At 36.7% G+C, this 24,808-nt stretch overlaps 2 protein-coding genes and 1 long non-coding RNA gene across 7 annotated transcripts in view; 1 reads left to right on the top strand and 2 right to left on the bottom strand.

The window, feature by feature from the left end:
* The window catches only part of LOC122139463, a 29,043-nt gene extending 15,644 nt beyond the window's left edge, over positions 1-13,399 (bottom strand). For 3 of the 4 annotated variants that reach the window (XR_006156324.1, XR_006156322.1, XR_006156321.1), the window contains exons 1-3: positions 13,134-13,399; positions 10,630-10,730; positions 1,578-1,814 (exon numbers count right to left, since the gene is read on the bottom strand). This is a non-coding gene — a long non-coding RNA (uncharacterized LOC122139463). Of the gene's footprint in view, positions 1-38; positions 846-1,577; positions 1,815-10,629; positions 10,731-13,133 lie in introns of those variants that run through there. The other variant, XR_006156323.1, reaches the window with a different exon arrangement.
* The window catches only part of slc35f3b (solute carrier family 35 member F3b), a 52,163-nt gene extending 33,536 nt beyond the window's left edge, over positions 1-18,627 (top strand). For both annotated transcript variants that reach the window (XM_042737400.1, XM_042737401.1), the window contains 6 exons: positions 10,419-10,761; positions 14,355-14,574; positions 16,447-16,572; positions 17,216-17,408; positions 17,498-17,587; positions 17,842-18,627. In XM_042737400.1, the coding sequence (XP_042593334.1) occupies positions 10,419-10,761; positions 14,355-14,574; positions 16,447-16,572; positions 17,216-17,408; positions 17,498-17,587; positions 17,842-18,080 (1,211 nt within the window). In that variant the 3' untranslated portion in view covers positions 18,081-18,627. The remainder of the gene's footprint in view (positions 1-10,418; positions 10,762-14,354; positions 14,575-16,446; positions 16,573-17,215; positions 17,409-17,497; positions 17,588-17,841) is intronic.
* A 2,270-nt stretch (positions 18,628-20,897) lies between these two features.
* Positions 20,898-24,674, bottom strand: LOC109109374 (alpha-1A adrenergic receptor). The gene is made up of 3 exons (XM_042737399.1): positions 24,035-24,674; positions 22,914-23,070; positions 20,898-22,296 (listed from the first exon to the last, which is right to left on the bottom strand). Exons 1-3 carry the CDS (start codon positions 24,184-24,186, stop codon positions 21,019-21,021), a joined length of 1,587 nt encoding a protein of 528 aa, XP_042593333.1. The 5' UTR covers positions 24,187-24,674; the 3' UTR covers positions 20,898-21,018.
* Between the last annotated feature and the right edge of the window lie 134 nt (positions 24,675-24,808).

The following is a 24,808-nucleotide window of genomic DNA, read 5'->3' as shown; positions in this document are numbered from 1 at the left end:
GTTTTTTTTTTTTTAATAAGTCTCTTAATCTTACCAAGGTTGTATTTATTTAAACAAAATACAGTAAAATAATAATAATCATATAAAAAAGTAATATTGCAAAAAAAATTTTTGAACAGTAGTGTACTTTTATATGAAATAGCTGAAGAACAAATATCTCTATATTTTTCAGCCATCTGACACTATTCAGTACAAATGTGGCCTATTTGCTCTGAATTAGTCAGAGGAACCATCACACCAACATTCATTAGTACATTTTTGAGTTAAACACAAATCAATGAATCAGTTTTAAACTGATTCACTGAACTGATCAATGGAAATAAATCAAACCATTCATCAAGACAACGCAAAATAAAAAGCCCACTAAAATCATAAAAATATTCAATGTTGCTCAGTTTGATATCCCCAAGTAAATCATTGCAAATACTGTATACTGTAAAAATTCCATATATATCAGCCAGAGTCAGTATTTCTGTAGTAATCGACAGCATGGCTCTAATTCTTTCACCAGAACTTAACTTGCATGTAACATGGTATATTCCTTCAAGGACATGTTACGCATCTAGGGAAATCCTCTAAAAACCGAGCTGTTCCCAGAATCCATGGGATGCTGCACTGCAGAGCTGTACCACCGTCACCCAGATGGCAACACATTCATATTTCATCTCCAACTGTTTGAAGTCATGTGCCGATGTCCCAGACACGCTCATGATGCCATTACAAAATAACATGGACCTGCTCCGTAGCACGTGTGAGAGAGGAGACTGTGCTCTTTCATGCTGCTTGAGCTCAGTGCAGAGTTGGCACTACAAAGAACTGGCAGTTACCAGCAAATGAGATCTGCACTGCAGAGACAAACATAGGAGGAAAAAGGCTACCAAAGGCTACAGATGAATTCAAAAAGAGGTAGAAATGGGCAAGGAAAATGGCTTTGGGTTTTTGTGCAATTTAGAGATATATATTTGCCATACGTGATTTCAAATTGACACAATTATAACAATTACATCTTTACTTTTGAGTTTAGCAGTGCACATGGGCACATTATCATGTTGGAATAGGGAATCATTAAGGGTAATCCTGTGCATTCTTTTACAATTTTTGTAAAAAAATGGTCGCAATTACCTTTTTTATGGTGGAAAGAAAAAACTGAATTGCGAGATATAAACTTGGAATCGTGAGGGGGAAAAAGTCTAAATTGTGAGATAAAAGGTCACAAGTACCTTTTTAATTCCTCAATTCCCAGAAACAGGCTTCCATAAATTTTATAATTTTTTCAGTTTCAGTTTTAGAACATCACCTTAAACTAAATGAAAATGAGAAATATTTCCTTGGCAACTAGTTAAAATACAATAAGTTTTTTTTTTAATATTTCATTTGATTACTTGTTTATTTTTTATGGTTCCAAAAGAAAATTTTTGCAATGATGCCATAGAAGAACCATGCTTGGCTCCCCAAATAACCTTTTAAGTGAACAGAATTATTTCTTTCTTAGCATGGAGAACATTTTAATTGTCTAAAGAACTTTTTTCCACTTCCACTAAAAAAAAAAAAAAAAAAAAAAAAAAGATGATGCTCACTGTGTCAGTTTTTGCTGAGTCTGGGTCGCAGAGGTTCTGATTCAAATCTGTCACATCTTTGAGGCTGAACTTCTGTGGCATTTTGAGACTTTGAGCTCTGACCACTGCCCTCATTGCCGATGCACTTTGTCTGAGCTCCACTTGACACATCGATTCATTTTGAAAAGCTTTTTGTGAGAAACACTCACTGGCCTGGTTCAGCATCAAGCCTCTGGCGCAGACAGATTTTAATCTTCCCTGTCAAAAAGAAGAACTGTTACTTGAAGCGGTGATGCCTTCAAAATAACCTCTTCAGAAGTGTTCAGGCATAAAGAAACAAATGGCGAATTAGGCACTCTATAGAGTCCAATAGTAATTGAGCTTGAAAACCTTTTGATACCAAGGACCCCCCAGAAATTAGTGATTCTTTCTGAAGAACCAGCATTTAAAGGTTAAAGATCAAAATATTTTTAAGGTCCATTTGAGAGAAATATTAAGTGACATCATAAAGACAATAAAAATCAATAAGTTAAATAAATTTAATAATTCTATCGTATTTGTACAATTTTGGAAGTATTTCCTGTTTTTCAAATCTTTTATATGAAATTTTCCACTGGCCTCCCAGTGCAGTGCACTCCCCTGCAGTCTGCTCTATGATCTCATTCTGATGGTAAAAAATGTAAATGGCCATTCACGTAATTTAGTCTTTTAGAAATTAAATCCAAAGATTTCTGTAAAATCCTTTTAATAATTTTAAATTGCTATGAAGGTCAAGTACTTAGTCATTAGCATTAAGTGACATTCAGACTCCATCAGTCCAGCTGAAGATGTTCTTCTGAAGTCAAGGACCTTCTCTTACTGGTAATTACACAGAATATTTTTGCAGAAACTGCATGCCACTTTTCTCTGGTGGAGAACACTTCATTGATGATAATAATAATAATAATAATATGATAAAAGAGTCATGTAAGCATCTCTTTGTTGCAGGCGAATCACATGCAGCATTGTTTTAATGGTGTGTTGATGGAAGAGTTAAAGGGGGGCTACAATGGTGTTTCATGTATTCAGAGTTGTTCACAGTGTTAAAGAGATGGATTCTCATGCTAAACATGGCCAAAGTTGTAAAAAATAATTTGGACGAATGACGGGGAATTTCTGTGCCGAAAATCTTACTTCCGGGATGGTACAAGTTTCGACTGTTTTTTTTCGATCGTGGATCTAATGACGTAGACAATGGTGGAACTCCTTATATGAGCATTTCTCTCTGAAAAGCGCGCCCGCGCACACGTAGACCAGAGGAGAGCGATACCACGCCCATCAACGCGCGTCATCGGGAAATCGTCGGCAGCGCTGCATAGGATTTGTTCGAGAATGTCTCCAAATAAGTGTGTTTTTGGATGAGAGGGAAAGTTTACCGTGTTCAGCTTCCCAAAGAATCCAGAGTTACACGAACAGTGGATGCAGTTTGTTCTTCCGGGGCTGCAACGGATTTTAGCAAGTGCGTTTGTGTGTTCTTGTCATTTCAGTGACGAATGTTTTATAAACAAGGCCCTGATCGTAACTGGATTTGCACATTGTTTGCTATTAAAACATGGAGCGGTCCCAATAATAATAGACCCCATTCATGTAAAGTACAACTGCATCAGATTTCTTTCCTTTGTTGGAATTCAGCACATAAGTGAATATATGTTAATGGAAACAACACGAAACATCAGTATTATAGCTCCGCCCACGTCACGCCTCCAGGAGCTCGGCTTTTTCCGGAGAGAATCGGAAAGCTGTATTTTTCTTTTATAAATATGATCAAACAAAAGACTTTTTGGAGATATAAAAGATGCAGTACTACTCTATAGGTACTCAAGATTAACATGAGATTAGGTGAAACTGTGTATGTTATGTACCCTTTAATGAATGTAGATCTGGTTTTGGCTGAAAAGTGCTTAGCTTGGTCTTGTTTGGTGTAGGAGTTGATCGGTCCTGCTTGCCAGAGTTTGATGATCTAGCTAGATGGCCAATGTCTGGAACAGTGGTCAGCAACATAAGAAAAAGCCTTCAAGGGATACTCCACCCCAAAATGAAAATTTTGTCATTATTCACTTACCCCCATGTCGTTCCAAACCCATAAAAGCTTTGCTTGTCTTCGGAACACAAGTTAAGATATTTTGGATGAAAACCGGGAGGCCTGTGACTGTCCCATAGACTGGGGTAAACCAAGGTCCATAAAAGGTATGAAAGTTGTCGTCAGAATACTCCATCTGCCATCAGATGTGCAATCTGGGTTATATAAGGCGACGGGAACAATTTTTGTAGGCGAAGAAAACAAAAATAACGACTTTATTCAACAATTCCTTTGCCAACAGTCTCCTCTGTGTCTCTCCATATCACCGTATGATGCGTGTGCTCTTCTGTACCACAAGGATGCACTGTTTTCTTTCAAAGCTAAATACACATAGAAACAGTGCAATGGTACAGAAGAGCATACGCAGCATATGGTGATAAGGTTTATAGGGTCAGAATCTGAAGGTGACACTGAGATCAGTTTCATCCGAGTTGAACTTGGATCCCCTAAACCAGTGGTTTTTAGAGTGTGGTATGCATTACACCCTCTGCTGGTGCAAAACAGAGACTTTTGACATTTATAATAATAATATTATTATTATTATTATTATTATTATTATTATACTTATGTATATATAATAATAATAATAATAATAATAATAATATGTATACTTGTGTAATTATACTAATATAATAATAATAATACTTTTTTATTATTGAGTATTTTTATTTTAGATTTTACATTGTGTATTTATTTATCTCTCGCTCTCTCCCACATTGAAAATGTATTATCTTTATAATAAAAAAAAATAATTTATCAATTAAATAATTAATTTTATTTTCTCTTCCACATTGCAAATTTATTTAATTATTCTTATTCTTAGAATAATAATAATTATTATTTATATTGCTATATATTTACTTCTTTATCTTTTCTTTCAATTTTTCACAGAGCAAATTTCTTTATGATTTCTGCTGAGCTTGTGTATCGAGTACCGTAAATATTTGTAAGCATGTGTCTCCAGAGTTTTCTGTCCGCATTATACTGATTATCAGTCTCTATGGTTACTACACACGTTCACTGCTTTTAGATAATCACCCACATGTTAAATACTCAGTGGTAGAACAGTTCATTATGAGGGGACAGGGAAACAGTGCGTAGGTTTGAATACATATACAGTGCTGGCAGAGTGCAGTGACAGCTAGCTTTTGTATTCAAGGGCAGCTTCAGACAGCCATGCACACACCTTTGAACGGTTTGCATTTCATGGGTCATTTAAAAGGGGTTTGAGATCGAGTCCCTTGAATAGTCTGACATGGAAAATACTCCTCATGGAAGTTTTGGCTCTTTGGGTTTCCCATAAAGATTCAGTGTTCTTACAATAAAAAAAAGAAGCTTGCTATCCTATTTAAAAAATATATATATAATGAAATAGTATTGCATTAAACCCAAATGTAAGGTTGAGCAAAAAATAACTAACTATCTTTGGCAGGAAAAGAATTAGACATTTACTGTGGTGTATGATATGACAAGATCCTCCACAGCGAGTGTGTGTAAAAACAGAATAGTGTACACTATAGTGTCGGTTTACACATACAACCTCATGTGGGTGGTGTTATTTGACTGCGGGTTATTTGATTCCTTCTGTATGGAAACTGTAACTTCTGTCAACAGAAACAGATCTACCGATGTGCAAACTGTGTTGAGCTTTGGATGTTGAAGGCTTCTCTAGGCACATCCCTATAGGGGTGCAGGTACATGAAGCCTACAAGTTTGCTTAAGAGGACTGATGAACTCTAGAAATATAATCAGGGCTCTGCAGAAAAAAAGAATCTTACATAACACCAGCAAATTATTGAGTTGGTTCAAAGAGTCTCAGAGTTTGGGATATGGATTCTAATACATTTTCTGTACTTCAGGAGAAAGCATTGTTTTGATCACTTAAACCAGTGTTTCCCAACCCTGCACATTTTCTTTGTCTCCCTAATCAAACACACCTGATTCAACTCATCAGCTCATTAACCCATGTGATAACGAGCTGATGAGTTGAATCAGGTGTGTTTGATTAGGGAGACAAAGAAACCGTGCAGTGTTGGGGGTCCTTCCGGAGCAGGGTTGGGAAACACTGACTTAAACTACCTAAAATACTTTTAAAAAGAATTGAGGATCACCTTAAACACTAGTTTATGCTGTATACAGTGTTGCTTCACGATAGATTTATTGTGTGGTGATAGGTGCTGTCTTACAGTCTTGACTCAGAATCTGTCTGTGTGAAATATCTCTAGGCTGTTGAGGGTCTCAAGAGAAAATCATCTTTTAGTTTGAATCACTTGCGAAAGATTAGGATTCAGGCTAGTTTGTGATATTATTAGACCTGTGCATGAATACATGATGATCAAGATCCTGTTTGAAATGGTACCTGCTTCTATTTTAAATAAATCCAAAGTTCTGTCATGAAACTCTAGGTGATGTAGTGCAATAGGTCTACCTCAATCTGATGTAATGACATCATCACAGGGCGCAGCTGATTGAGTCTTTTTGTATCTGCAGCCAATGAGTTTGCTTCTCAACATTCAAATACTTAGCTAGTTGCAGCACATTTCAGAAATCCTCCACCTTCTCTAGCTCCACCTGTATAGATCTGCTACGGGGTGATTCATATGCTATATATGGGGGTAATTTCATATATGCTTTAGCCTGTGGGCAGCAGCAGTATTTCTTACATGCTTACAGCAGCATGTTGTGGATGTATTGGCAGTAGTCTCAGTACTTGCTCTGCCATAGCAGATAGATCTATTCTTGATTCAGTGATTCAACCGTAACGTTATGACGAGAATGGTGCTAAGCTGATTTGGAGAGACACAGAGGAGAGGAATTGTTGAATAATGTTGTTATTTTTGTTTTCTTTGTGTACAAAAAGTATTCTCATTGCTTCATAACATTACGGTTGAATCACTGATGGCAGATGGACTATTCTGACGACGGTTTTTATACTTTCTTGGACCTTGACACTGTTGTTTATTTGGCAGTCTATGGGACAGTCTCAAGTTTTCATCCAAAATACTGTATCTTAAATTGTGTTCCGAAGACGAACAAAGATTTTACGGGTTTTGAACGACATGGGGGTAAATGAATAATGACAATTTTCATTCTGGGATGGAGTATCCCTTTAATATGCTATTGTCCGTATATATTTGAGTTTTTTTTTTTCTTTTGAACAGTGTTGGGTGTAACTTGTCACTAAGTAATTACTGTAATTTAATTACTTTTGCCTTGAAAAAGTAAAGTAAGGGATTACTCTATTTTTTCTGTAATTTAATTACAGATACTTCTTATGTAATTGAACTTAATACTGTTTATAGGCTGTAGAACATTTATATACAATACAATAGTGGATTTAACATCAAAAAGTCTAACCTTAAAATGCACTGAAATAGGATTATGAAAGTAATTAGTAAATTAGTATTTAAAGTTATTAAATACTTTTTGTAGAAAGTAATTTGTACAGTAATCTAACTACACTGCTGAAGATGTAATTAGTAACTAGTAACTAATAAAATTTTTTAGAGTAACTTACCCAACACTACTTCTGAATAGTTTTGCAAAAAAAAAAAAAATCTTTAAGTATGTTATTAGAGTACTCAGATGCTTCAGTACTAAGGATGCACCTCGTTCTCTTTATGGATAAACAGATCGAATCCTCCACCAGACGCTGGCAGGGTAATTACTCCACTCATTTATTCTGTGTGTGAATAGATGAAGGGCTACTAAGAGCCATTAAGAGCATTTTTGAATGAATGGTGGGCTTGCAATGTGCTTATCTGATCTGAACAATAGCACTGCAGTTCTTGAGAGACTGCAGACAGATTCCATTCAGAGTTTCTGTATTATAAAATATTCTTGGTTTTCAAGTATTTCCCCCGACACAGATTTACTGCGCTGAATGAATAAACCATGCTATTGATTTCCTCTTGGATGTTTCAGGGAACGCTGGTGAGAGGCATTGTTGGGAAGTCAATGGATTATACATCTATCATGTCATCTGAGGGAATTTTCAAACGACAGAACCCAAGGGTGGAGGAGTGTGTTCATTAACAAGAAATTCTTCTGGAACAAGAAAATACTCTAAAACACAAATTTTTAACTTAATTCTGGAACAAGAAAATACTCTTAAAGACAAAAATTTTAAAGGGGTCATATGATGTGATTTCAGGTTTTCCTTTCTTTTTTGAGTGTTACAAGCTGTTCGTGAATAGACAAGATCCCACCAAAAGAAAAAACCAAAATAAAAAACCAAAACACACAATCTTTATAAAAGTTAAGACTCGTCCTCATCCTAAACGCCTCATTTAGACACGCCCCCATGTGTCTGCATCACGATGTAGGAAGATTTGCATAACACCACCCAAATGTCCACGCAAAGAAAGAAAGCGTGACTTTTATTCTCGCTGTTGCTGCCAGCACCATGTTGTGGAGACGCTGTTTCATTGTGAAAGCGAAAATACTTAGTTTGGCCTTCCAAAAGAGGACACAATTAGAAATCAGTGGTTAAGTTACATTTACAACACTGTCCCAGAACAGTTCAAAACAAAAATTCAGATGTGTGTGGCACGTTTTATGGAGGATTGTTACCTGATCCTGGGAGAGTAGACTACAATGCCGGCTGTTCTGACTTACAGTCTGTAAGTACGTTTACATATGTAAAGGATTTGTCACTGATGATTCAAACACGAGTTTTGAGCAGTGGTTTTTTAATTCCAGTCCTTGCGCCCCCTGCTCTGTACTTTTTATATGTTTCTCTTATGGCTTCAGAAGTATGGCTTCAAACGTAAGTACCCTGCGAAGTGGACACCACAGGATAATCCACCATGATTCCATTTCAAAGCGAACATATATGTTCCATTCAAAGTGCACTGAAGTGTGCGAGACATGAATTTAAATTGTATTTATTCATAGAGGTATATGATGTCACACTTGTCCTTGTGTGAAGACATTGTGCAGCGCAAATGAGCTCTGTGCATGAACTGTGTTCCCATTGACATGGTCCCTACACAGTGTTCATTGCTCCCTACTCCCTGAATGAGGACCTTGAGGGGAAAATCTGTTGAAGTTTACCTCACTTGGGACACATTCAAATCACGGGGAATAAACACTGTTAATGGGAAAAATGACAGTTCATGCACGGAGCTCACTTCTAATTGCTCCCTTTGTTGTTTGACGTTTCTCCGATCACAGTCAACAAAGAGAGACATGCAAAATATGCAGAGCTCGGGAGCACAAGGACTGGAAATTAGAATCGCTGGTACTGAGTAGCGCTTGTTGTTTGACGTTTCTCCGATCACAAATGGAGACATGGTTTTATGTTTAAGTGGCGCGATACAATGCAACACGTAAAAAGACAGTACAAGTCATTATAATCCATAATTATGGCCCCACTGGATACAACAAATGCCTCGTTTGTAATGGGTTTTATTGTTTTTGTCTTGTGGCGCCGGTGTTCTGGCCAGGACACACATCACAGTATGGCAAAGGGTGTAACATTTCCGTCACACACTTGAGGACAATCAGAGCACACCTCACTTTTCAGACTAAAGAGCTTTGTAAAAAACGACGCATTTCAGAAAGGTGAGGCATAGAGGAGAAACAATAATCTACAGAAAACACTGTGTTTTTTAACCTTAAACCGCATAAACACATTTCATCACACCAAATACACAAAATAATGTTCTTTTTAGCAACATCGTATGACCCCTTTAAACGTGTTTAAAAGTTTTTGGTTTATATATATATATATATATATATATATTATATATATATATATATATAATATATTTATATATATATATATATATATATATATATATATATACACACACACACACACACACACACGCCCTAATTTGCACATAGCCTAATTTAATGCAAATATGTATATAAAATAAAGATATACAAATAAAAATCCAATTTTTAATCTTTTGAAGTTGAATCTTTTGAAACTGTCACATGCAAAAAAAATAAAAAAAATTAAGATGACCCAATTGAAAAGCATATAATGAGAGCCAAAAACGTGAAAATATGATATTTACAACAAGAGTAACTTCAGTTGTTAATACTGCATCCAAATGTGTACTGCATTGCTGAAAACATTCACTGTACATCTGTAATGGTGCAATCTGCTGTTTTACAGCAGTCATGGGGAGTATTTTTACAGTGTCAAGTGATTTGATTGACTCGTTTCACTGTTTGCTCAAAACCATAATAAAAAAAAATGCTAATAAATATCACAGGCTGATAGTGTAGCTTTTGCAACTCTACTGGCTAGGCGTCTTATTCATATGAATTGGAAGTCAGCAGCTCCCCCTCCTTATTGCCAATGGGTTTTTGATTTCTTACAAGCTCTCAGGATGGAAAAGATTCGGTTTGCAATAAAACAAAAGCCTAAACTTTTTTTAAAGTCTGGAGCCCTTTTCTGAAATATTTTAAGAGACAACTGTATCTTAATTTTATTTTGTCTATTTATTTTATTTATTAATTAATTTATTCTTTTTCTTTTCCTCTTCGTTTTGTCTCTTTCTTTATTTGATTGTATATCTATGATTGCCTGTTTCTTTTTTTCTCTTCATCTGAATTAATGTATGGTTGCATGTTTGTGGAAATGTGTATATCTATTATTTATAGCATATTACTATATTTACGTTATTGTTACTTTCTGTTTGACCCAAGATTAACCAAATAAAAGCTTAAAAAAATGCTAATAAAACAGTTCATAAATCAGCAACTGATGTCATTTTGTTTGCTTATAGGGGAGGACCGCCCGAGGGAGAACATTGTGGGCACTGCCGATGGACAGGCGATGGTGGGCGGAGCAGGGGCAGAGTCAGGGGCAGGAAGGCAGAGTTTAAACTGCTGTGTGCGAGTGACAGCCGTCCAAGTGCGAAAAGCAATATGGGGCGTGGCCATGGTGATGTGCGTGTGCTCGTCATGGGCAGGCTCCACCCAGCTGGCCAAGCTGACCTTCAAGCAGTACGACGCACCGTTCACTCTCACATGGTTCGCCACCACGTGGAACTGCCTCTTCTTTCCTCTGTATTACATCGGCCATCTGTGCAAGAGTCCTGAGAGACAGACACCAAAACAGAGGTTTAGGTAAGAATCTGGTCCCGTGAGATTTATCCAGCAGTGCACTCTGGGATTGCCTTCTTGGTGAAGAATACACAGCTTATTAGGTTCTGGAGCAGAGCGAAAGATTAAAATGTAGTACAGCTGAAATATGCAACTGTTTTGTGTGAGCATCACCGAAATCTGATGAATCTGTTCAGTGAAACCCCTTTCTCTTGAGGGGGACACTGAGGAAATTCCACGCTGTAGCATGATGCACGGACAGTTTGTCCTTTCTGGGTTTCTCCTTTAATCTTCTATGTGCTGAATACTAAGCAGGCTCATTGCTTATTTAAATGAAGTCGTTGATGAAAAATATCTTTTTGCTCTGTCTAGGAAGACCAATGTAGAGAGTGTTGGGAAGTAAAACAGTAGATTCTGGGGAAGTGATTCTTTTAATTTAATCACTTAGCAAATACTTTTGTGTAAAATGTGGGAAAAGCCCAAGCAATTTATCATACAGGAGAAAGCAATATTAGCCGCACTGCAGTACAGGATTTAAAGAGTAAACACCAGCTGTGGAGTACAAAGGCTGTGCAAAAATGGAGGGGAAAAAAGGCAGAAAGAGATTTTTGGTTACATGAAGTGCCTTTATTTATAGTTTCGCATTAATTATGATGCAGTTTAGCCAACTCAATTCATCCAAAGCCTAGTGTTATTAAAAATAGTAGAAGTGGATGATTTTCTTGACATGTAGCCCAGAGAACCAATTAACATTTTAGAGAATATCAGTGAAGAGGCAGTAATGGTCCTGCTGTACCCATAATCTTGCTCTCTTTCTGTGGGTATCAGCCAATATGCTGACCTTAAAAAGTGATTGTCAGCCAACCATGACATGTAGTAAACTATACAGAGACTTTGAAGTAAATGGACCTCTGACTGCATATTAGGGCTGTGTATTGCCAAGAATCTGGCGATACGATACGTACTGTATCACGATACAGGGGTTCCGATACGATATGTTGCAATACATTTCGATACTGTCAGCAAGGTGATATATTGGGATATTTCTTATTTTAGGAATAGAATAGAATTGCCTGATTTCATCTGGAAGCATGCACTGCAGTTACTTGTAACTCCAAGACACTGAAGATTGCAAAATATCATTGAACTGATGTGTTCAGACAGTCATATATTTGTCAAGCACAGAAACTGACGGGTGGGAAAATGCCATCTGACACAAGTTCTTTGAGATTTGAGAAATGGTTGATTTTCACTTATTGATGGCTTAGAAGCTAACAGACATGGGATCTTCAAGATACAATGCGTCACGTAAGGACACAGGTCAAGCAATTGAAAAGAAAGCTTGAGTAATTTCTTAATTTTACTTTTTACTCTCAGTTGTATTTACAGTTCATTATCCCGCATGGATGTGAATGCAGCACAGAGTTTAATGTAAAGACAAGAAAAGTACAAAAAAAAAAAGCACCTATTTTACATCACAACACAACACACCAAACACAAAACATAACAATTTAATTGAGGGAACAAAGCTTTAAAAAGAAAGTGAGAAAGGTTTTGAAAGTGCAGTAAAATAATATGTACTAATTTTGAGCCTGAGATCCATATAGCCAAGTACGAAGAAGCATTAACTGAATTTTATTTTTTTATTTTATTTTTTTGTAATACACTATCATTCAAAAGTTTCTTATCAGAGTTATAGAAAAACCCAAAAATGCATTAAAAACAATAATATTGTGAAATATTGCAATTTAATACAGCACTTTTCTGTTTGTATTTTAAAATGTAATTTATTTTTGTAATGCAAAGCTGAATGGCAGCAGCCATTACTCCAGTCTTCAGTGTCGCATGATCCGCAGAAATCATTCTAATACACTGACGTTGTGCTCATAAACTTTTCTTATTATATTAGAAACTGCTTAATTTTTTTATAGAAATGTATTTACTGTGTAGCCCTCTCACCAATGTTATGGCTTAAATTTATAAACACATCTGGGGAAAATTCAGAATAAATGATAACCTGGTGCGATCCACATCCCAAGTTTGATTTAGTTTGTAAAATGAATCACCAACCAAGTAAGCAGTAGTTACTAAATCCACATACATGCCTAGCTGCAGATCTTTTCTTTTTCTAGTTTTTCAGGATATAATTTAAATCAGGAAGTGAAATCCATACATGCCTAGCTGCGATCCTCAAAATGAATGCCCAATGCAAACGAAGATTTGCAAACCATACGAATTATTCAATCAAAAAATGAATCCAAAAACAAAACGAAGATTTGCAAACCATACGAATTATTCAAATCACATTAAACAGATTACCAAACTGGGATTTCAGTCTACTTAAGTGCGTTTTTTGAGCTTATACGTATCAATGTGAAACCTTATTGAATACTCACAGATTCCAAAGACACGATGTAACAGTGAAGAAAAAACCCTATCGTCAGGAGCACAATCCACGAGCCACCCACTGCGTCATCTTCTCACGCCGCATGCACGCGCTCACTTTGTTCACTCAACTCTCAAATTTAAATTCCCTTTACAAACTCAGTCTGTTCCTTACTCAGTTCATTTTTCGCAACATCTGGTCACTTTCTTTACTCACACTCAGAAATCTCTTCTTTTTAAAGTTTCTCGTAGTTCTAACATCAAGCTCTGAATGAGTAAAAACCGCATCATACACCAACAAAGTCCCCACCAAGACACAGTCACTGACAGCTTTCATTGGCCAAGGCCCGCCCATGAGGCCGTTTGACCGACATGTCAAACAACCAATCACAGTTTGTTTCGTTCATCGTCATGTTTCGGGGCGTGGAAATCGCCACAAGACCAGATGTTTAGCTGATCCTGATAAGCGCTCGTCGTCACAGTTGTAAACACGGCGAACATACTTTTGAAAATCCAGTGTTTAGCTGATCCTGATAAGCGCTCGTCGTCACAGTTGTAAACACGGCGGCTTTCTTCTTTCGTGAGTGGTTTTGGCGCCATAGTATCTTTGTTTCAAGGCAGAATGTTAAAAAACGCGACACACACGTCTCGCGGAAATCCTGTAGAATTCAACCAATCCGATGACGACTTCGACACTCCTGAAGTGTTTCCACTTTGGGGTCCCAGTTCAGCCAACGGTCCGTGGGCGTGGCGTCTAAAGGCTGAGACTAAACTGCACCCAAAGCGTCGCCACTTTTTCTGTAAGACCCCGCCCCTTAAACTCCAGTGGTTACACTAAAACAATTTTAAATAAAACGAAGACATTTTCTAACTACACTAAACTTAACAAAACCATTAAAAACATAAAAAAAATAAAATAAATAAAAGAAAAAAAAGAAAAAAATTACAAAAATAACATAAGAAACGTCAGTAACGATTCCAAAATATGAATCCATATTCCACATTTTTTATGTGAATATAGAAAATAGAAAATCTCAATTTGAAAAGGGCTCCACAACTGTCACTTTTTATGATTTTAATTTATTCTTGCTGAATAAGTGTGTTAATTTCCCTTTTAAAAAATGCACTGACCTATATAGTTTTTAATGGTTGCCTAATGTACATAAGGCAGATTGGATGTGCATTATGTGCGGAGGACAATTAATTAATTTTTTGTCTCTGTGGTATTTCAGAGAGTGCTGTCGGTTCTTCGGAGACGATGGACTGACGACAAAGGTGTTCTTCACTAAAGTGGCCCCTTTCGGCCTGCTGTGGATTATGACAAACTACCTTTACCTTCAGGCTCTAAGAAAGATCAACAGCACCGATGTATCGGCCCTCTTCTGCTGTAACAAGGCCTTTGTCTTTCTTTTGTCGTGGATCGTGCTGCGGGATCGCTTCATGGGGGTCAGGGTGAGTGAGTGAGTGGATGCATGGATGGATTGTTGGATAGATGAATAAAACTCTAGATATTGATTTGACAGGTTTTTTTTCATAATGATTAATCGCTGAAGTGTTGCTAAAAGAGTTTAATGATAGATAGATAGATAGATAGATAGATAGATAGATAGATAGATAGATAGATAGATAGATAGATAGATAGAAAGAAAGAAAGATAGATAGTGAGTGAAGTGACATACAGCCAAGTATGGTGACCCATACTCAGAATTTGTGCTCTGCATATAACCCATCCAAAGTGCACACACACAGCAGTAAACACACACACACCCAGCAGTGGGCAGCCATTTTTATGCTACGGCGCCCAGGGAGCAGTTGGGGGTTCGGTGCCTTGCTCAAGGGCATCTCAGTGGTGGTATTGCTGGCCCGAGACTCGAACCCACAACCTTAGGGTTAGGAGTTAAACTCTCTAACCATTAACACAACAATAATATAAAAAAAAAAAAAAAAAAAAAAAAAAAAAAAAAAAAAAAAAAAAAAATGTAATCCCATGAGTCAGCAGTGCCAGCACAATACTTTGCTTTTACAATCACCTTTTCCTGTCTTTTTCCTTTGTGTTCGTCCTTTCTCCTACTTCCTGTTCCCATTTTTTTTTCTCGGCTCAAAGGAACCAAAGTGCTGTGTAACAATTTCTTTGTCTCTTTGTTTTCCTGTTCCTTTCTCTCTCTCGCTCTCTCTTTCACACACACACACACACTGGCACTGCAGTGCTGGACAGATTTTGGTGAGTCAGGGTGTTTGGACGTCCATGGCGCAGTAGAAGTTAAGTGGGTTTCCATCTAGAGGACATGATAAGATGACAGAGAGACCATTAGCTCACGTGATTTAACGAGAGTGTTCAGTTCATGATACAGTTCAGATGTAAGGTGCTGCTAGCCCAACAGAAACTAAAATAGCTCAACATATTCACTTCTTTCTTTTAGCTATGGTTTTCCATATTTATATGAAACTATTTCTTATTTCTTGCTTGTGATTTTTATGGTGAAATATGCCCTGGAGATGTTTCAGGTTTCATGATGTTCACTCGTGTATTTCTGTTTTCCTGGTAAGATGATGGTACAGTAATATGAATATAGCAACATCCATGAGAATACAAAACCATAATCCTGCAAACAGAGGACACAGAACAGAGTCAGTTGGACCAAAACAAAAGGCAGAGCAGGAAAAGTGTGTTAGAGGAAAGCTGTTCAGGAGAGACGCTGGGTGGGAGTAATCGGTCTTTCTGACACCCTCATAATGTTTCTGTACTGCACTCAATTCAGCTACGCTCTGGAAACATTTTTCATTTGGGCACACATGTAAACATAAACGCGCATGCACACACACACACACACACACAGACACATACACACACACACACACACACACACACACAGTCTATAAAGCAGGCCTTTTTCTGTTTCTTCATACTTCCTTGAATTCTCATTATCTGTGTATGAAAAGAGAAATAACAAGAAAGGCCTATGATAAAAATGAAAGAGGTTGGTAATCAATCTCTTTTTACTTCAATCATCAATATTCTCTGAAGGATATGATCTGCTCTGATTCATATATGATTCATAAATGATTATATTGTTTATATACAGTCTATATCTAATAAAGTAGCTGTATTTATCAAATTCTAAAATAATTTCCCTAAACATGAGAAATTATTGTCTAGATCGCTTTGCTCTTGATCCACAATTTGTGTTTAAAATCATGTTTTGTACTAACCCTGTTATATTTAAAATGTCTCAAAACCTCTTTGTCTCTGTCTACAGGCCATATGTGTGCTGTTTGATATAACACATTGTGAATGCAATGACCTTTATTTTGTTCTGTTACAAGATTGTTGCTGCCATTCTGGCCATCGCTGGAATCGTGATGCTGACCTACGCTGATGGCTTTCACAGTCACTCTGTTATCGGCATAACGCTTGTAGTGGCCTCTGCATCTGCCTCTGCCCTCTATAAGGTAACCCTGCTTCAACAGTCATGACCCTTTAGCTATTCATCAGATGCTTTTCAGTTCACTCATGGCATTCGGTTTTGTGTCATTGAAACTATAGTTATCAATAACTGCATCTCTTCACATAGTCATGGAGTGATGTGTCCTGGAAGTTCTTTGTTTTCTGTAATTAAAATGACCTCACTAATTTATTTGTCTTGATTGATTTGCGATGTACTTTCAACTCCTGCGGTCATCTGAAAAGGACAGATCAATAAGGGAACTGGACAGAAAGATCAGTTTTAGCTCATCAGTTGGCTAACACTTCCAACATATCATGAGCTAAAAACCAGCCATGTTATACCCACATCTTCTGACATTTGAAAGATAAAACCATGTTCTTTTCTATATTTACTCTGGCCAATGTTGGGAAAGTTGCTTTGAATCTGTAGTTTGCTAATGTAGTTACATACGGTCATAAATAACTAATAAAACTAACACCAAATGAGCAGTATTTAACCAAATATGTATTTTGCTATAAAACAGAACAAGTAAAATATGCGTACTGTGATAATTCCATATGAATTTGCACACTATAATTAATTAATTAAATGAACCAATTCACAGATGAAGAAAAAGAATCTGACCTGGTCTTGTTTTTATTTCTCAGGTGCTTTTCAAGCTCGTCTTGGGCAGTGCCAAGTTTGGAGAGGCGGCTCTGTTTCTGACCATTGTAGGTGGTGCAAACTTTGTCTTTATGAGCTTTGTGCCAGTCATACTGTACTTCACACACGTCGAGTACTTCACATCCATAGCTGATCTTCCCTGGGCCTACCTGTGTGGAGTAGCTGGACTCTTACTAGGTAGCTAAAATACTGACAGAAAAAAAGGTGCAGTATATATGCACACAATTGTATTTGATATTAACTGTGCATTTTTTTTTCTTTGACAGCGTTCAATATTCTGGTGAATTTTGGCATTGCCATTACATACCCTACGCTGATTTCACTTGGCATTGTGCTGAGTGTCCCAGTCAATGCAAGTGAGTTGATTTTGTTCAAAGTAAAAAGCAAACTTGTTTACAGAAGTATATTTTGTGCTACTGACTGATTTAAAGGGATAGTTTGTGTCTCTTAAAAAAATATAAAAATTACACTTAAAAAAAAAAAAAAGATTATAACAACCTTAAAAAACTTTTCCTTGAACCAGTTGAAAGTGGAAAGTCATTGTAACTTCATCTAGACAGTTTGTGCTGGATGAAATTGGGTCTAAATGTGTGTTTGGTTCACGTTGCAGTGGTGGACCTGTACACCTGTGATATCCACTTCAACACAGTGCGACTCATCGCTGTGTTCATCATCTGTCTGGGCTTCCTGATGCTGCTGTTACCGGAGGACTGGGATCAGTGTTTGATTGAGCTCAGCACCAAACTCAGAAAGCGGGAACAACCTGTTGAGCCGGCTGAGACTGCAAACAGCTCAGGCCTCAACTGGACCCGACGGGCCAGGACCTCCATGTCCACATTTTCCCACTGACACACATTTAACTTTTCCATAAAATCCATAATATTTCTCATTCAACGAGGCTCCATATGCCATAATTCACCATCATGCACATTACAACAGAAGTTTTCCGAAAGCAAATAATGTTTTTCAGTTCTCCCAACTGTAAGTGAATTTGAACAATGATTTGGGTCTTTTATTTTGAAACTCAAGAGCGGGGGTCTCAAACTACTAATATATGAGCCACTGGGTTAATAGTTTATTTTTAAATGCAGCCCAAAAATCAGTTTATAGACTTTAGTTTTTTACATTTACTGTTTGTTTGTTTTTTTCAAATTAAAACTTTGATAAATTAATATTTATTACATTTAATATTTCAACTTTATTTTATATCTTAATTTAATGTATATTATATATTGTGATTTAATTATGTATAGCCTATTGCTTATTCTCCACATGGGTTTTACAAGCCTAAAACTTGAATGTAAATGAACAGAAAAGTTTGGGTTACATGCATCTATATAAAACTAGATGGCTCTTATTACAATCGATGTAGTGGTTTACACTGAGAGCGCTTGTTGTGGCACATCCACAACATATAAAATTCTATATTTTATACACAATATATACAACACCAAAACTTCTCTTTTTTTTTTTTATTATTCCCCCCTTCTGATATGCAGTATATATATTTATATATGTATATATATATATATAAATATTTTTAAATCATATATGTAGACTGATTGCTATCCATTTGTCATTTTATATTGAAAAATGTCTGATTGTTACGTCAATGCCAGGATGTGTTATTTCCAATGTGCTACCTGCCTGTGCAAGGAGAAAATTGCAGTTGTAGTAATGCAATTTCAGGCATCATTACTCCACTAAACATGAGCACCATGCTAGGTATGAAGGAAAGATGTATCCATGCCTCACTAACTGTATGTAGTTGAAATGTAAGGTCATAAAACATTTGTATTTGTTGTAACCGTTCAATTGGCCCAAATGGGAAAACATCAGGTAGTTTGAGTTTGAGACCTCTGCTCGAGAGACCCATCTAACAAATATTTCCACAATAAAGAGTCCCTGCTGGTCTTGAGATTGTTTAACTTCCCTTCAGAGCTCAGAGAAGTACGTCTGTCACTTTAAAGATTTCACTGGCACGAATCACTGCCAGTGTCCATTAGAACATGTGCCAAACATTAATATAGACATTAAGAACTGCAACTTGTGCCATCTTCTCGTACAACAAAGTTCTACCTTGCAAAAGGTGCATCTGAGGGATTTCCCCTGCCAAACTGTGACTGAAGATGTTTTGGATAATGGCAATCTCGATGGTTTTGGAGAAAAGGTGATCCAGGAATAGCCTCAGGATACAGTGGTGCAGAGGTTGGCTGGGATGCCGGAGGAGTGCAGACGTCCAGCTGGCCTCATACAAAGTGCATCTGAGGTCTAGAGGGATTTCATCTCCTAAACTGTGAACAAAGATATATGTGGGTAAACGACAGCATCCAGACTGTTTACACTGAAGCTATAATTGGTTTCCATCACATTTTTCTGAGTCACATATGCTAACCACTGTGAGGACATTTCAGGGGCAGTATTGGCAAACAGAAAAGGCAATCTTCCACAAGTTGTGTTAACGTAAAGGGTGCCATGTGTATCCTGTGAATGTATGACCATTTCTGAAAAGTGCACCCACGCTATGTGCTCCGCAAAAGGTGGTGACTGGAACTGAAACACCGTCTTTACATACACAAAACACATCCTGCACTTCATAAGACTCAAGTCGCTTTTCTTGAACACTGCATTGCATTTTTTTAATCTTACGGACTGTTCCATTGGAAGGGAATTAGTTCTACAGGAAAACGCATGCAGAAAATGCCAATAGATGCTAGATGACGGCTTCACTGCCTTTTCTTTGATTTGCAATTGAATCTCATCAGCACTGTCTCCCATTGTCATTGTTACAATGACAATAAATATAATATTGTATTCCTCTGGAATTATTGCTAGATATTATTGTAAACCTTTGTAAGGAATGATTTTTACACCGAAATGCATTCTGATCACATTTGAGGAAAATGACGATAAAAATAAATGAAAACATCCATTTAACAGATCTGCTTTGTCTGTTTTCACATGTACCATGTAAACCTTTACATTTTCTCCTGTTTAAAATGTCAGCAGGCTTAGACCCCTACAGACTGGTTTGTTTAAACATGATTCATTTCACTGAGAGCATTTGAAAGGGTTCAATAAAATTTGTGAAATGTTTTAGGAAATGGAATAAACATTGTCAAAATTTGTTGAGACAAGCCAATCATGTTGATAAAATCATTCAATATTTAGTCATTTTCTATAATATTACCTAGAATTAGATTCATCAGAGAAGACAAAGATCAGTTTAAAAACCTTGATGAAAAGAGATTCGTAAGAGAAGTTATTTAATTTGTTGACTTGAATGTCACAATTATGTAACATGAGTAAAACCGAGTAATCAAGACAAGAAGCCACAACCAACAGAAATCATGTCAGCAAAACAACCTCAAGTTCATCCACACAAAAAGGAGGACCACCTAAAAAAAAGAAAGTTAAAACTCAAATAAAAACAGGTTTTACTGAATAATTCATGTGCTTTAACAAAAAATATGACCTTCACTTATTCCGCTTTAGAACCCTCTGAAACACATAAGCAAAAAAACATTTGCTTCAAATGTACATAAAATGATCCATATAACAGTATACAGACTATATATAACATATAAAATCAATATAAACAAGTTTTAAAAACATTTATTTTATATAAAATACATATTATATACAGATTACTGGTCAAATGTTTGAAATAAGTTTTTAAATATTAAAAAAAAAGCATCTTACACCAAGGCTGCAATTATTTGGTTAAAAATGCAGTAAAAACAGCAATATTGTAAAATACTATTATGATTTAAAACATGTGATAAACTCAGCAAATATCATGTTCTACTCTTACTGTGATCTGTCCATAAAAGAACGTGGCTTGTTTCTTTTTAGTAGCAGCAGAGTAAGGAAGTCTGTTCCGCTCACACTGTTTGGAGGGAACCTGCAGGTGGTCCACCGTCCTAGAACCTTGTCCGCCACATTTATGACAAACAGGACGAGAAGAAGTGGCCACAGGAAGAACATTATTCAGCTGCTCCTTGAAGCTGTTGGGTAACTGAGAGCTGAGAGTGAAGACAGAAGGGTATGCTGGTTCCCCGTCGTTTCTGGAGTGTGCTGTGGAGCTGTGGGTCGTTCCATTAGTGGGGTCACTCTCACCTCCACCTCCACCTGTAGACCTCTCAGCTCCTCCTCCTCGTCCCACAACACTCCCCAACCTGGCCAGAATCTTCCATCTCAAACTCTGGAAAGCAACTTGGAAACGCTTGCTGAGGAGCGCATACAACAACGGGTTGATATCAGAATTTAACAGCACCAGCCAATAGGACAAAGTGACTGCAGATGGGGGAACGAGGCTGCTGGGTCGGGACAGGGCAGTTTCAGTGGCCTGCACCAGAGCTACACTAATGTAGGGCGTCCAGCACAAGAAGAAAGCGGCAATGACCAAGAACAACCTCAAGACTCCATGATGTTGAGTTTGGTTGGGATTCTGCAGGCTACTGCTATGGATTTGAGCCAAGAATGAGTGCAGACGTCCACCAGCTGACTTGGAAGACATCTCAGATGGTGCATCTGGAGAAATTTCACCAGGAACATCTAACTGATCCATCACAAACTTCCCACTCACATGGTACACCAGCTTGGATGGCGTGAAGGAGTCCATGAAAGAGTGTTGGAGATTCAAGACAGATGGGGTCCTGCTACGTTGGAGATGTTCTTCCAGACTGTGAATCCTCCTAGCGTGGTACCGTGCCACACGGACAATCTTCACATAGCAGAACAGGATGACTATAGCTGGTAGAAGAAATGTTAATGAGGCCATAATGATGGTGTAGCTTGGGCTGTTGGCCCAGTTCACTGCACAGCTGTACATGGGAGCCACAAAACTAATGTTGCTCCAGCCCAAGAGAGGAGGACAGCTGGTCACCATAGCTTGCAGCCAGATCCATAGCACTGCCAAACCTGTTCTCCAAATAGTGCAGCGGGAATCGTACCGCAGACAGTCCACAATGGCGAAATAACGGTCCAGGGCGATAGCAGCAAGTGTTAAGACTGATGCTGTGCAGTATACTGAAGATGTGTAGCCGACATATAGACATAGATCCTGAAAGAGCAACAAAGATTACAAAAACACCAAAAAAACCAATAAATGTAATTCATAAAACTAAAAAAAACAAAGTAAACTGTCGATCGTGACTAAACCATAAACATTTTTTTTCAAAATCAGTTAAGTCCAGGAACCTTTAGCCAATGGCACAAGTTTGGGGGTGGAATAATTGGTTTGGTCGACCAATGGTAAATAGTGGGGACTTGTTTGGAAACAGTGATTACTTTTGTGATTCTGTTTGGTGGTGCTAGGACTTGGGAAATTACACACTTCCCCTTTAAGGTATTCATGTTTGATGATGTTTAAAAGAAATATAATATTCAGTAATATTATCGATTGAACTTTATTGACACTATAAGGTGAAAATTAATGTTTGTATTGAATTGAGCTAGACACTAATTTTGAAACATCAAAACTGAAATTGAACTGAACTTAATCAACATTGCTTTCTGTAGTGCAGCTTATAGCTGAACTGAACTTGTTTCATAATTAATTGATTTTACAGCATTAACACTGATTTTCCTGTTTACTAACCCTGATTCTGCTTTGAAACCTTCTGTATTGTATAAAGCACTATGTAAACAAATGTGAAATGTAAAGAATTTCCTACTTACATTGCCTTTGACCCATCCGTTGTTCATAATGGAAACAGCCACAAATGGCATTACTCCTATTCCCACTAAGAAATCACTAATGGCCAGATTGATGATGAGGACAGAGGTCACAGTAAGGAATTTTTTGCTGCAACAAACAAAAAAAATAACCAGTATCCTTACAAAAAAGAAAAAAAAAAAAAAAAATAAAATAATAAATAATTTTTTTAAATTCAATTAAAAAAAAATACATATTTTTATATTATATTATATTATATTATATTATATTATATTATATTATATTATATTATATTATATTATATTATATTATATTATATTTGGACTGAGTAAAGTGTTCTCAGTTCTGAAATTCATAGCAAAGTATGTTTTAATTTATGTTTTTTATTTCATAAATGATATAGAATTACTGTTGGTAACAATTTATGTAAAAATATTAGTAGTTCATTAATTAAAACTCATCATCACTCACACTTGGACATTAACCAATAATCTAACCTACTATATAATTAATCATTCCTGTTATGCAATAAATAATGAGCTCTATATAAACAAACATAAAGCTCTACATTTACCACATTACATTTTGCTGCACAAAACAAGAAATTTCATGAAAAATAATCTTAGTTCAAGATACATTCTCTGAAAACCAGGCGTAAAAAAATCTTAGTTTTCTTTCACAAACACTTATTTCAAGTGTTTCAAATTATTTCATGTATTTTTTTTTTGTAATAAATCCTTTCAAATTCTAAAATTATCATACTAGTTTCTGTTATTTTAATCTAATAAAGGGGAATGTTTAAGGGAGACAAAACCTCATAACGCCACAAAGCATGACAAAATTCATCAAATTGTTTGCTAACACTTACTAATGTTTGTCATATCTCGATTTTGTTAGCATTATTTTAATTATCAATTAAAACAATATTCACAATGTATATTCTTTTTAAATATTCCCTTTTCTGTGTTACAACTAATAGAAATTAACTAATCATCTGAATTTACTTACACCCTATTAATTCCTCAGATATTGTTAGAAATCAAATGCAAAACTTTCTCACGTCCACATGACGACTCTAACATTCGCAGACATTAATGAATTGTGTTGTTGAGTAGAGTACTGCTCACCCGTCACTGCGCCCAGACTCATCAGCACCATCAGAGTCTCCAGCACCAGACGCGCCCGAGGCCACAAAACCGTCGCGTTCCTCACCGCCGTCCGCATCTGAAACTGAGCCTCATCTGAATCAAACCCCTCCTGAGCGGAGGACTCCATTTAAAAACATTCAGTCTGATATGGAAACTCTCTGAAGAGGGATCCTGATCTCATGTGCGTCACAAGCAACCTGGCCATTTACAGCTTTAAATAAACAAATCTTCCATCATGAAAAATTCCTGAGAATATATTAAAATATTCAATCAAAACAACTTATATACACTCAAAGCAGACAGTTTGCTTCTCACTGCTCTCTGGTTCTTCATCTGCCGTGTGAGCACCTGACTGCAGTTTAGTATCTCCAGGGTCCCTCCATCAACCATCGGTTTATCTACAGTGATGACAACATGGAAAATCAAACGCTTGACTTGCCAATTACACAGCAAGAGAAAACAGACCAGTTTAATAACTGGTTCATTTAAATAGTCTATTTACACAGACAGTTAGTTTGCAAGGGCTTACAATAATTACGGATGTAATTAATTGTCACTTTTGCATTGCATTTTTCCATAATAAATGTGTGGGAACAAATATGATTCATGCAAATATGTATTAAATATTAACAATACACTCATTCTGAGATAGAAATGTTTTAAAACTTTTTATTTAACCTAAATTCAAAGCAATATTAAAATATAAGATAATATACAAATTCATCAAACATCACTTTTAAATGTAATAG

Source organism: Cyprinus carpio, chromosome B13, assembly GCF_018340385.1.
Source record: "Cyprinus carpio isolate SPL01 chromosome B13, ASM1834038v1, whole genome shotgun sequence".
NCBI classification, from domain to species: Eukaryota; Metazoa; Chordata; class Actinopteri; order Cypriniformes; family Cyprinidae; genus Cyprinus; species Cyprinus carpio.
This window is presented reverse-complemented; position numbering and strand designations above follow the sequence as displayed.

Excerpts from the sequence above, each read along its gene's own strand:
- LOC109109374 (XM_042737399.1), bottom strand. The coding sequence starts at position 24,186 with ATGGAGTCCTCCGCTCAGGAGGGGTTTGATTCAGATGAGGCTCAGTTT. Across the intron at positions 23,071-24,034 it reads CTGGGCGCAGTGACGGGTGA|GATACTGGTTATTTTTTTTG; the intron begins GCAGTACTCTAC and ends CTTTTTTGTAAG. Across the intron at positions 22,297-22,913 it reads ACGGATGGGTCAAAGGCAAT|GATCTATGTCTATATGTCGG; the intron begins GTAAGTAGGAAA and ends TTGCTCTTTCAG.